This window comes from Mobula hypostoma, chromosome 10 (genome assembly GCF_963921235.1).
Source record: "Mobula hypostoma chromosome 10, sMobHyp1.1, whole genome shotgun sequence".
Taxonomy (NCBI): domain Eukaryota; kingdom Metazoa; phylum Chordata; class Chondrichthyes; order Myliobatiformes; family Myliobatidae; genus Mobula; species Mobula hypostoma.
Window position 1 is genome coordinate 53,837,946 of NC_086106.1, and position 13,637 is coordinate 53,851,582.

The window sequence follows — 13,637 nt, forward strand, 5'->3', positions numbered from 1 at the left end:
TGCCAAGGCCAATTTCAGGATCTCTTTCCATTAATTCTTCTTCCCTGCCAGGATGAGGTCTGGCACAATCTAGAGGAACAACGCCTTACGCAGTTGCTGATTTTCATTCCTTACAAATTTGACTCAGGCCTCTGACCTACCCTTGACAGAATGACCGTACCATCAAATACCATTGGCATTTGGATATTGTCTAGAGCAGGTATCCTGGTTCTCTATTATCCTGATAACATTCCTCACAAGGGGAAGAGGAGAAGTACTAATGATAGGTACTTGAACAGTGCAAACTCAATTCCATAGCAGAGTGTAAGAAATAAAACCAGGAGTCATAGACATAAAGTCATAGAATTGAAGCAGGCTTTTTGCCCCAATTCAACAATGCTGAAAATTTTGTCTACTTGAGTTAGTTTCATATATCTGCATTTGGTCCATGTCCCTCTAAACCTTTCCTATCTACATAACTTTCTAAATATCGGTTAAACTCTGAGTTGTACCTGCGTTAATCCGTTTCTCTGCCAGGCCGTTTTACATACTCACGGCTCTCTGTGTGGAAAAATTTCCCCTTCAGGTGCCTTTCAAATCTTTTCCCTCTCATCCTTTGTGAAGAAAATGGACTACCACATCTACATTGGTTTATATGGGGAAACTTGCAGTGAGGAAATCGTTGCCCTCAGGTCCTCTTTAAATCTTTCCCTCTCATCTTAAGCCTACACTCTCTAGTTTTAGACTCTACCAGCCTTGGCAAAAGGATGTGATCGTTACCTTACCTATCTCCCTCACTGTTTCATAAATCGCTAAGGCATGAGTTCCCAACCTGGGGACCACAGCCCCGTTGCTTAATGGCATAAAAAGGGTTGGGAACCCCTTCTCTAAGGTCACTCCTAAGACTTGAACAATCCATGAGAAACCACTCTCCAGCCTATCCTGTCCCTTTCTCACTCAAACCCTCCAGTCCCAGTAACACCCTTGAGAATCTTTTCTGCATCCTTTCCAGTGTGACAGCAAAATTCCTTTACCCAGTTGAACCCAGCTCATTACAGGCTCTTCACCTCACAATATTGTGCCGGCCATGTAAGCTACTCTAGAAAATGCCTGGAATTTCTCTACCTCATAGCCCTCCATTTTTTCTAAGCTCCATGTACCTATCTGAGAGTCTCTTAAAAGACTCTATTTTATCCGCCTCTACCACTGTCACCAGCGGTGAATTCCACGTACCCACTACTCTGTGTGAAAAACTTGCCTGCGATATCCCTCCTGTATCTACTTCCAAGCACCTTAAGACTATCCCCAGTCATGTTGGCCATTTCAGCCTTGGAAAAAATCCTCCGGCTATCCACATGATCAATGCCTCTCACCACCTTGATGATGCATCAAGACTGGATCAGATTTCACAAGTATTCCAAGTGTAGTCACACCAATGTCTTGTACAGCTGTAATGATGTCCCAACATTTGCAATGGGTTCCCAACTCTTGTACTCAATGTTAGGCCTTTCAGCCCCTCAGGGCTGATCTTGTTCCTTATGGCACTCTCCTTACCAAACATTTTTCCCTTAGGATCTAAAAATTCATCAACCTCTGTAATGTATACATTCAGCAACAGAGCTTCCACAGCACTCTTGGGTAGAGAACTCCATTGTCTTGGCAGAAGAAATTTCTGCTAATCTCTGCTCCAAATATTTAACCCTTATTTTAAGATTCGATTGCCTCCATTTTCAGATACTCTCATCAAGAAAAGCATCAAGTCTAAAGCGATTTTGTTCAAATCCTGTAGGAACTTCGTACCCACACATCAGATCTCATTCCTCCACTGTTCCCATCAGCTCAAGCCATCTCCCGAATCTGACAGCAACTGGCATCAGAGTTGAATCCGGGTTGTATAAGCTGTGAGCTGGTAATGCTAACAGCCGCATCACTGCTCAAGCGTTGTCACCAAAGGAACATAGATGACAGAGAAAATCAGTTTTTCCCCGAAAGATACACAACTGGACTCCCCATGTATCAGTTTATGAAATAAACAAAGAAAATGCCGGAAACAACCAGCAGGTCAGGCAGCACCTGCGGAGAGAGAAACAGTTAACATTTCATGTCTAAGACATTTTCAGATTTCTAGTACGCTTTTGATTTGCATTTGCCAGTTTATGGGATTGGGCCAAGAAATTAAACAGTACTTAACTTAAATCTTTAAACATTACAAGGAGAAAAATAGCTTCCTTAGTAGGGAGTACCTTGAGCAAGGGTCACATTGTTAGAAGTTGAGTTAAGCAGTAGAATTTTGCATCTTCCTTTTCCAGAAAAGTTACAGGTATTTGAAGCCAAATAGGTTTACAAGATTGAGATGGAGAAGCTTTATTTGGGTAAGAATATCGTGTAAAATAGTAGAGAGAGACAGATAATGCAGCCATGATTCAGAATGGTGTGAAACTAGATCAAAGGGTAGACGTGCTGCTGCGGGTCCTAACATTTGTCTACCTCAGAATTTCATTTGATTTTCCATATTGAACGTGTAGTGCTGGAGTCCTTACTATTTTCATATTCACTCTATTCCTTTCACCCTACAATATTGTCTGTTCTTTTTATCAATATTTAAACTCAGTGAGCGCTAAGACTTCAGTTATCAATAATCAAGTAGGTTACACTTGCCTCGCCTCACCTACTGTGTAACTGTTAAAAATCTGCAATAGTTGGAACCACTTCCATTTTTACACACCAATGTTCTTTTGTCTTGAGATTCACCTAGAACCAATTGGCTGCTGGTTTCACTGTTTATACATCAGTCCCAGACAACCACTCTTACATTAGCCCATGGCCAATAGATCATTGTCAAATCAGAGAAGACAGACCTTCCTAGGCTGATAAGAATAAGAGAAAACAAAGGGTAGAACACAAAAAATAAGACAGGGTTTTAAGTTTCAGCTTTGGCTTATTGTCAACACTTCAAAGATTCAATCACACCTCTGAGGATTGAGAGTCTTTGATTGGGGCAGTTCAGTAGTACACTGCTGGAGGCGCAGGCTTGTTGAATTTTATAAGTAGACACTTATAAAATTGAAAGACCCTATAGCACTATTCGATAAACAGCAGGGTTCTCCCCACTTCTTCCTAAATCCATCCAGATGCTTAAACGTCCTCCCTTCAATTTGAGAGTTTCAGATACCGTTATGACATAGTCTTCCTGAGAACATGGTCAGGTCAGAGTACTGGAGTTGTATCTAGGACACTCCCCGAGGACAGCATAACGGCCAAGTTCCTCATTCACTCAATAACCTCTGACGAGGCAAAGGGAACGGGGCAATTCCTCTGGCAAAGAACTTTGGTGAGTGGTGGTTCACAAGGTATACTTTATCCTGGCAATTCTCTGCCAGCATGTCAACAACCTCAAACATGACCAAAGCCTACAGAGATATTAAAGCACCCAAGGAGAATTTCTATCAACACCAAGAAAGGTTGAGAGGGGATTTAAATTCAATGGCCTGTTATTCAATTAGCAACAAAACTTTGCTTCACTCCCTTCGCAGAAAAATAAGTAAACTCCATATGAAATATACTGTATATAAAACAATGAATATATTTAAGGATTTTTGTACACTATAGATTGCAGTGTGTTGCTACTCACAGTTACAAATTAAATACACAACAATTTGAGATGACAATTTGACATACAGATGTGAGATACTATTTCTATTTTATACTGTACATTTTGGAAAAGAATTGGCCACCTTTAAATATTCGGTTTGGGATTGGTGTTCCAACCCAATCAATTATTTTCAAATCCACAGTTCTGTAAATCTCAAGTCCAGTGCAGACAGACGTCCTGATAAGGTTCTTCAGTGTGCAAGGCATCGCGCTGTCCTGTAAGGCCCGGGTGTGTGGATTGAAGAGCACTTTTCTTACAAGGGAGGGCTGAGAGGGTGATCAGGATGCAGGGTAGCCAGTGTGGGAAAAGTCTGAAGCCCTGCAGTGCAAAGTTCAAAGTTCAAGTCACACCGTCCCAACAATCCAGCCCTGCTTTCCATTCTGTGAGGAAAAGATCCATTAAGACTGGGCAGCACCTCTGCTTGGCGGTGGGTGTCAGAGTGTCGAGGGGAAAGCGGAGTGGCCTCTGGCTGTTCCACTGATTGCACTGAAAACATGCAGCGAGTTCCTCAGATGGGACGTCACCAGTTCATCTTCTGCCAGCATCTTGAATTACAAGAGGGCGGGGGTGAGAGAAAAGAAAACAGACACAGTTCCAAGACAGGCTGGAATCAACAAGTTGCTGAAATAGCATAGTTTATAATCATTTACAACAGAGTTTAGGAAGAAGATCCTTTGTCAAATGTCAAGATGGTCACTGACATTTAATCAGCTCTTTAGTTCCCCCAAATTATTGCAAAGGGGCTCACTCTCAATCTTGAATGGGATTGGCTGCATGCTGGCCCGCAAAAAGGAACCTCCCCAACACCTGCCTGCCATGGCCCATCTGGCAAGTACTGAGCATACTCCCCAGCTTCCATGTCAGTTAAATGAAGGGTGACAGCTGCAGAACTACCTGAATCTTATTCAAGGAAGGGGATGCTGTAGCTACCAAAGGTTCAGTGGAATGGCTGGGGTTGCAGACAGGATCAGCCACAGTTTTGAGGAGGACATAGTGTACAATGAGCAACTTGGGGAGCTGAGAGTCAAGACAGTGCTTAGTGAGGGGAATTTACTGGAAATGTATTTACAAAGCTCCCTCCCTCGCCACTCTTACACTCGATGCAGAAATTATGGAATGCATTTACCCATTAATTTCTTCAGCACTTCATAATAAGCCAGCATGCTTGAAATAAAGGAGAGATCAGAAGGTTAATAACTTTCACAACATTGCAAACAGCTGAGTAATGTGTGGTAATGGTCTTAGGTACATGGAAAGTTCAGTGAAAATGAAATATACTAAATGGACAAGTCAGACCTCGATCCACTATTCAAGTATATCATGACCAAAACTACATCTCAACTCCATATATTTGCTTTCCTTACTTTGCCTTCAACTGTTGCTCTTCCCAACCCTTCCCCTCAGTCTGAAAAAAGTCTAAGAGTTTCACACTTTGAATAGCCCCTCTCACCTAGGAAGAGAATATTCAAAACTAAGTCACCGATATCACACACTGTACACACAGCTAGCTCACATACTTCTGAAAACAAAGCCAGATTTGAAAACACAACAGTGTTCTGCTCGGAGTTCCATAATCGTACCAAGGAGGAAATCATTTCCGCTTTTTTGTGTTACACACATGACAATTGAAGCCTGAATTATCCCATTGGTGGACGCAGAACTGGTTAAAACAGCTTTCTCAGAGTGGCAAGATGATAGACATTTTCCCTCTGCATCAATTTCACACCTGCTTTGCTGTCTGGATAGTTATGTTTTCAGCTTTACACAAGACCGATTGAAAATGTTTTTGGTTGTTCCAGTAGTTGTTCAAACAGGATACAAACTAAAAATATTCTAATCATGGGATTAGAATCATTTCATATCTGTATCCCTGCCCTACTCAATACTTTCCTTCAACTGTTTCAAATATCCAAACTTCAACCCAGAACTTTGGTGTTTAGTTGGCCTTCCTCCTCACTACCCTCATTGATAGTCAGATATCAGATTCTGAGTTTGTTATAGCTCTGATGCAGGGTTTCGGCCTGAAGCATTGACAATCCCTTTCCTTCTACAGATGCTGCTCCCCTGCTGAACTCCAGCATATATTTGTACCTCTAGATTCCAGCAACTGCAATCCCTCAAGAGCCTTTCTTTTTACACCTCTCAACGTCTTTTTCCTCCTTTAAGAGGCTTTAAAACCTATTCCCTTTGAGCTAATGTTGGCTCACGAAGCATGGTGTCAGATCTTGTCTGGTGACATTCCAAAGGAACTTCTTATTGTAGTTTAAAAACGCAAACACGAGGAAATCTGCAGGTGCTGTAATTTCAAGCAACACACATAAAAAATGCTGGTGAATGCAGCAGGCCAGGCAGCATCTATAGGAAGAGGTACAGTCGACGTTTCGGGCTGAGACCCTTCGTCAGGACTATCTGAAAGAAGAGATAGTAAGAGATTTGAAAGTGGGAGGGCAAGGGGAGATCTGAAATGATAAGAGAAGACAGGAGGGGGAGAGATGGAGCTAAGAGCTGGAAAGTTGATTAGCAAAAGGGATATGAGGCTGGAGAAGGGAGAGGATCATGGTACGGGAGGCCTAGGGAGAAAGAAAGGGGGAGGGGAGGAAAACCCAGAGGATGGGCAAGGAGTTCTAGTGAGAGGGACAGAAAAAAGTGAAGAAAAAAGGAGGAAATAAATAAATAAATAAGGGATGGGGTACGAAGGGGAGGTGGAGCATTAACGGAAGTTAGAGAAATCAGTGATCATGCCATCAGGTTGGAGGCTACCAGAACTCTCACAGCTACCTGGACTATTCCTCTTCCCACCCTGTCTCTTGCAAAAATGCCATCCCCTTCTCGCAATTCCTCCGTCTCCACTGCATCTTCTCTCAGGATGAGGCTTTTCACTCCAGGACAAAGGAGATGTCCTCCTTTTTTTTTTAAGAGAAAGGGGCTTCCCTTTCTCCACTATCAACTCTGCTCTCAGACGCACCTCTCCCATTTCATGCACATCTGCTCTCACCCCATCCTCCTGTCACCCCACTAGGAATAGGGTTCCCCTGGTCCTCACCTACCACCCCACCAGCCTCCAGGTCCAACATATAATTCTCCGTAACTTCCGCCACCTCCAACGGGATCCCACCACTAAGCACATCTTTCTGCTTTCCGCAGGGATCGCTCCCTACGGGACTCCCTTGTCCATTCGTCCCCCTCATCCCTTCCTACTGATCTCCCTCCCGGCACTTATTCTTGTAAGCGGAACAAGTGCTACACATGCCCTTACACTTCCTCCCTCACCACCATTCAGGGCCCCAGACAGACCTTCCAGGTGAGGCGACACTTCACTTGTGAGTTGGCTGGGGTGATATACTGCGTCTGGTGCTCCCGATGTGGCCTTCTATATATGGGCAAGGCCCGACGCAGACTGGGAGATCGTTTCGCTGAACACCTACGCTCTGTCCGCCAGAGAAAGCAGGATCTCCCAGTGGCCACACATTTTAATTCCACGTCCCATTCCCATTCTGACATGTCTATCCACGGCCTCCCCTACTGTAAAGATGAAGCCACACTCAGGCTGGAGGAACAACACCTTATATTCCGTCTGGGTAGCCTCCAACCTGATGGCATGAACATTGACTTCTCTACCTTCTGTTAATGCCCCACCTCCCCTTCGCACCCCATCCCTTATTTATTTATTTATTTATTTCCCCCTTTTTTCTCCCTCTGTCCCTCTCACTATAACTCCTTGCCTTTCCTCTGGGTTTTTACCCGCCCCCCCCGCTTCTTTCTCCCTAGGCCTCCCATACCATGATCCGCTCCCTTCTCCAGCCTCATATCCCTTTTGCCAATCAACTTTCCAGCTCTTAGCTCCATCCCTCCCCCTCCTGTCTTCTCCTATCATTTCAGATCTCCCCTCCCTACCCCCACTTTCAAATCTCTTACTATATCTTCTTTCAGTTAGTCCTGACGAAAGGTCTTGGCCCGAAACGTTGACTGTACCTCTTCCTATGGATGCTGCCTGGCCTGCTGCGTTCACCAGAATTTTTTGTGTGTTTTTCTTATTGTAGTTCCTGTTTTGGAACGGTCTGAGCAGAGAAGCTTGCCAACTTGCAAAGTGAAAGGTCATAGTTCAAATGTGTGGAAGATCGAGCTCAAAGATTTTGGTTGACACATCGTTCATTGCTGCCTTGCTGCAGAAACATTCTTTCAGATGCAACATTAATCGCAGTGTCATGTAGCACAAAAACAGGCAATTTGATGCACCACATACAAGCTCATTAGCGTGCACCCAATCACATTTCCCAGTATTCGGCCTAAACCCTTCTATGCCTAAGTCCATACTTAGAAACTTTCTGAATGATGTCAGCGATTCAGCTTCAACCAGTTTCTTGAGCAGTACTTACCAGTTCCTAGACGAAAAAGGATCACTTACATTCGCTCTGACTGTTTTCCTGATTATCCTAGATCTATGCTGTCTCATTTTGTCCACGTGGGGAAATTTTTCCTGTTGTCTACCCTATTTATATCCTGCTATTTTATAAACTTGAGTCACATCCCCTCTTAACTTCCTGTGCTCCAAGGAGACCAGACCGAGCTTCTCCAATCTGACCTCATAACTGAATCACTCCCCCAGCAATATCCTGCTGAACCTCCTCTGCAGCCACTCTAAGGGAGGTTCCCTGAACTGCATATAACCGTGATTTTATGAGGTTGGAGATAATCTCCCTGCTTCAGTATTCATTACCTTGATTAATGAAGGCCAATATCCCATAAGCTTCAGCCATGTTATTCACTTGGGCTGCCTCCTTCAAGGACCTGCTCTTATACTCCAGGATCTCTTTGTTCCTCGATTCTCTCCAAACTCCCATTTACAGTGAAGATCCTAGTCACAATAGTGCTCCCACAATACAGCACTTAACACTGATCTGGATTGAACTCCATCTGCCATTTATTAGCCTAAGTCCCTTCAGATACCTGTAAGTAATCCTTAGTGCTTCTTCATGGAGCAAAGAGTTATCCTTTAAAAGGTTCTTAACCATGGCATTTAAAGGCTTCTTATAAATGCAAGCACGGAAGGCAGGAAAGCTCAACAAAAGTGATTAGAATAAAGGCAGTGAAGAGAAAATCTAAAATTTGGGACATTGGCATAAAAATACGTGATGCAGATATTTATTTTACTGAAATTTGATTACACACGTTGGGGCAGGTAAACAGAAGTCCTTCTTTCAATCTAAATTAGACATCAGGTATTCATCCTGATTGGCAGGTGAAGGTGGACCTGTAACTGGGCCTTATAAACACGAGAAAGATTGAAGTGATATTCCACAGGTTTAAATGATATTCCACAAATGTGCATTGTTGGTTCGATCCATAAACATTCTGACCTACTCTCGACCCCCGGTTTAGGATTGAGCTCATGGTAATTCAGAATATACGTGACCTGTAGAATTCTGAAAGGTCATTCACATTGACCAGGTATATTCTCAGTTCAACCACCTTTTTGCATTAATGATGAACTTTCTTTTCTGATGGGGTGCATGGGTCATGGCTCATTGGTGAACCATTGGACTGCATTCAGCTCTGATCACAACTCTGAATGAATGCCTGTGGTTAGTGGGCATGGCATCTCTTTCCCTATAAACATCAGATGACTAGTCTCTATAACCTGGCCCACATTACCACCAGTACTATGCAAGTCTTGAGGACAGGGCAAGTGGAAGATCTCATCACTGACTAGAAGCTTCATTGAATCCATTAGAAAGATTGCTACAGTCTGAGTATTTTGAGAGATGTTTCTTATTTTACTGCCTCTAAACCTCTGCCATTTTCTGCAAGGCCTCATTTAGGAATGTGTTAAAAGAGCTGCCATTCACTTGGATGTACAACACCCAGGAAGCTGGTTGACACCATGTTCAGGACCCTTGACAGTGGACACTCCACCCATCAACTGAACTAACAAAGCTGTTTCAGTGACACCTCTTCAATCTTGTCCCGGTCCCCTTGAGGTCACACACTATCCAGACCTGAATGTATAACACTGCTCTTTTCTCAGTGCTGGGTTAAGTTGCTCTCTCTCATTAAAGCAGTTCAAGACCATGTTCAGCTCTGGACTGCAGTGAAATCCCACATTCCCAAGGTAGATATTGTCACTGCTCATTGGGGTACCTCACTATGGAGGGAGGAGAAGATGGTGATGCAACGCAGCCTGTAGCGGCCACTCCGGTGAATGATATCTGTTATCTGTCAAGTAGGGTGCCGTGCACAATCCTGATTTGATGGACACAGATGTGAGAGCACGGAGGAACATCTGCTGAAACTTCTGAAATGCCTGTTTCGCTGCCGCTGCTACTGTGTGATCCAGATTCTCCGGAGGGGAAGGCCCCGAGTCCTCGTCTTTGCTTGTTGCTCGTCGGCCAGGGCGAGGTCAAAGCACTCGGCAGAGATGGTGCTCGGTGTCGGAGGGCTGGTCGAAGGCTCCAAGTTTTCGTACAGACTCAGAGTCGGCTGCGGTCGGGCGCCTCCAATGCATCGGCAAGTTTGCGGCACTTGGAGTTCATGGCAGGGAGAGTTTCTCCCTTCTGCCGTCTGTGTGAGATGATGGGGCTATCGGGACTTGAGAATTTTTTTTACCGTGCCCATGGTCTGCTCTTTATCAAATTATGGTATTGCTTTGCATTGTTGTAAATATATGTTATAATTAGATTATGAGGACACTCAGTCCTCGTTTATTGTCATTTAGAAATGCATGCATTAAAAATGATACAATGTTCCTCCAGAAAGATGTCACAGAAACACAGGACAAACCAAGACTAACTGACAAAACCACATAATTATAACATATAGTTACAACAGTGCAAAGCAATACCGTAATTGTGATAAAGAGCAGACCATGGGCACGGTAAAAAAAGTCTCAAGTCCCGATAGCCCCATCATCTCACGCAGACGGAAGCGCCACAAACTTGCTGATGCATTGGAGCACCTGACTGCAGCCGACTCTGAGTCCGTCCGAAAACTTCAAGCCTCCGACCAGCTCTCCGACACCGAGCATCATCTCTGCTGAGCGCTTTGACCCCGCCCTGGCCGCCGAGCAACAAGCAAAGCCGAGGACTCGGGGCCTTCCCCTCCGGAGAATCTGGATCACACAGTAGCAGCGGCAGCGAAACAGGCATTTCAGAAGTTTCAGCAGATGTTCCTCCGTGCTCTCACATCTGTCTCCATCAAATCAGGATTGTGCACGGCACCCTACTTGACAGATAACAGATATCTTTCACCGGAGTGGCCGCTGCGAGCTGCGTCGCGCTGCCATCTTCTCCTCCCTCCATAATTATGTGGTTTTGTCAGTTAGTCTTGGTTTGTCCTGTGTTTCTGAGATATCTTTCTGGAGGAACATTGTATCATTTTTTTAATGCATGCATTTCTAAATGAGAATAAATGAGGACTGAGTGTCCTCATAATCTAATCTAACTGGAGACCAGTAAATGTAGCAGTTTTTCCAGAAACCTACTTTCCTGATAAGAAGTTAACATTACTCTTATTTGTGATGAAACATTGACCTGTTTAGCCTGAAGGACAGATATCGTCACTGCTCATTGGTTTACCTCACTATGGTGTATTCCCACAATTCAAAACAGTTTGAAAGTTTAGTTAAATTGCTTTTAATGAACTTCCAACAGAGTGGTCATCTGCAAATTCAAGGATTCAACTTTGACATGCCAGTTAGTTTCATTAAGCAAATGTAACATTATTATTAGATCGAGATATAGCATGCAGAGAGAGGCAGATGCAAAACGTACCGTGCAGACTGACAGGCAGTATTGTTCATTGTGAGGGTGAGTATCTGGAGTTAACAGTGCACAAAGAGCTGCTTTGCATGCCACAATAAACATCAGAAACTGCGAGCTAAGCCCACTGTTAACGGAAGGTTAGGTGCAAGTTGAAAAAGGAATTGGATCTCAAATTATTACCTCACTCAACCTATCCCTGTAGTTACTTTCTTGGCAGTACCAAGTTTAGACAAGCCAAGACTTCAACATGTATTAAACACTTGAGAAGAGCAAATTTGATATACAAAATGCTGTTAATGTTGTCAGGAACTTCACAGTTGGCATTTAAGATCATCATTAGCAGAGGCAAGCTTGCATTACATCACCAAAGGAGGCTATCTGGCCATGTAAGCAATTCAGCCGGTCCCACTACCTACCCCTCTCTTCAGAGCCCTGCATGTTTATTCCTATTCATTCCCAAAGGTGAACGATAAAACAACTTCTTCACACCACTGGCAGAACTTGGCTGATGAATCTAACAAAGATGCGCTCAACGGAAACATACTTGTTATTCTCCACTCCAGAATATATTTGGCCTTGGCCTTGACCTTGGGTTTGAACAGAGCAGCAAGAATCTTGGGGCATCCTATCCCTGAACATTGACTTTATGTAACATCACCTCTCCTTCCTGTTATAACATAAAAATGTTTCACTTCCTGATTTACAGAACATGTAATCTGCCTTGTTGTGTTCCTAAAGCATGCACTGACCTCACTTGCTTATCTCTCCAATATCCTTCTCTCCTTCTCTTGCCTTACCCTAATCCTCCAACCTCTCTCTCTCTCTCCTCCTTGTAAGTTCTTCCCAGTGTTTTACTGCATGTCTCTCCCATCTTGGACAGCTCCTGTATGGTTTGTGAAGCCACTTCAGAGGGAAGGAAAGACCAACCACACAGCTGGGCAGACTGAGTGAACATGTGCCGAACCCTTCTCTCAAGAATACTACATTATTTACTAAATTCAAATTCTCCAGATGCAATAGAGATATTTGAACATGTGTTTAGGTCAGTGTTCAGAGAATGGGCCATATTCTCTGTCCTATATCCCCCTGGGATCAATAAAGAATGACTATACTATACCATATATGTACACTCACCACATCAATTCTGTCTGAAAAGCTTCCATAGTTATTATGACACAGTACAGCCCAAGACATTGTCTGAAACCAGGGATGAAATTGCTGAGACACTTGAATCACCATTCACCAAGAGTGATGCACAGGAAGACCGGAGGGTGGCTTATGTTGTAAATTAGAAACACGAGAAAATCTGCAGATGCTAGAAACCCAAAACAACACACACACAAAATGCTGGGGATCTCAGCAGGCCAGGCAGCATCCATGGAAAAGAGTAAACAGTCAACGTTTCGGGCCTAGACCCTTCATCAGGCTGCATCCCTCCAGCATTTTATGTGTGTGACTAATATTGTGCCTTTATTTAAGAAGGGCTGCAAAGACAAGCAAAGGATAACAAGCTGAGAGCCTATCATCAGTAATGTGAAAGTCATGTGAAAATTGCTGGTGGTAGCAGTGGGAAAGGCGGTACAAGACATTCTGAGAGACAGAATCAACCTGCAGTTAGACCAGATAAGAATAGACAGAATGGACTTGAGAGTAGAAAATTATGTCTAAGAAATTAGAGTGTGTGTTTTTTTAAAGAAGTGGCCAAGAGGACTTACAAAGTCAGGGCAGTCGAGCTTGTCTACTTGTACTTCAGCAATGACTTTGACAAGGTTGGACAGTTAGATCACATGGGATCCAGTTAGATACAAAGGTTGATGCCCATCACTGCTCACCTGGGATATTCTGTGCAGTTCCAGTCACGATACTACAAGAAGTATGTCATTAAACTAGGAAGGGAGCATAAAAGGTTCACTAAGGACTGTAAGCTTAAGTTATAAAAAGAGACGGCATTGGCTGGGCTTTTCTCCCTGGAGCAAAGGAGGCTGAGGGGTGACCTTACTGAGGTTTAGAAATCATGAGCAGCTTATATAATTGGATGGTCACAGTTCTTTTCACAGTGTAGGGGTGTCTAAAACTAAAACAAAAACACAAGTTTAAAGTGTGAGGGGAAAAATGTAGAGGGGCAAGGGAATGAGCTGGCAAAATGAGTGGTATAGCAGGTACAATTACAGCATTTATGGAAGCATCTGTATAGTACACAGATAGGAAAGATTTAGATGAATATGGGCCAAACGCAGGAAAGTACTAAT

The 13,637-nt window shown here is 43.6% G+C and overlaps 1 protein-coding gene across 4 annotated transcripts in view; it reads right to left on the reverse strand.

Annotated features, from left to right (window-relative positions):
* Nucleotides 1-3,548: 3,548 nt before the first annotated feature.
* The window catches only part of dock11 (dedicator of cytokinesis 11), a 322,191-nt gene continuing 312,102 nt past the window's right edge, over nucleotides 3,549-13,637 (reverse strand). For 3 of the 4 annotated variants that reach the window (XM_063060509.1, XM_063060507.1, XM_063060506.1), the window contains one exon: nucleotides 3,549-4,176. In XM_063060509.1, coding sequence (XP_062916579.1) covers nucleotides 4,152-4,176 — 25 coding nt within the window. In that variant the 3' untranslated portion in view covers nucleotides 3,549-4,151. Of the gene's footprint in view, nucleotides 4,177-4,757; nucleotides 4,796-13,637 lie in introns of all 4 variants that reach the window. The other variant, XM_063060508.1, reaches the window with a different exon arrangement.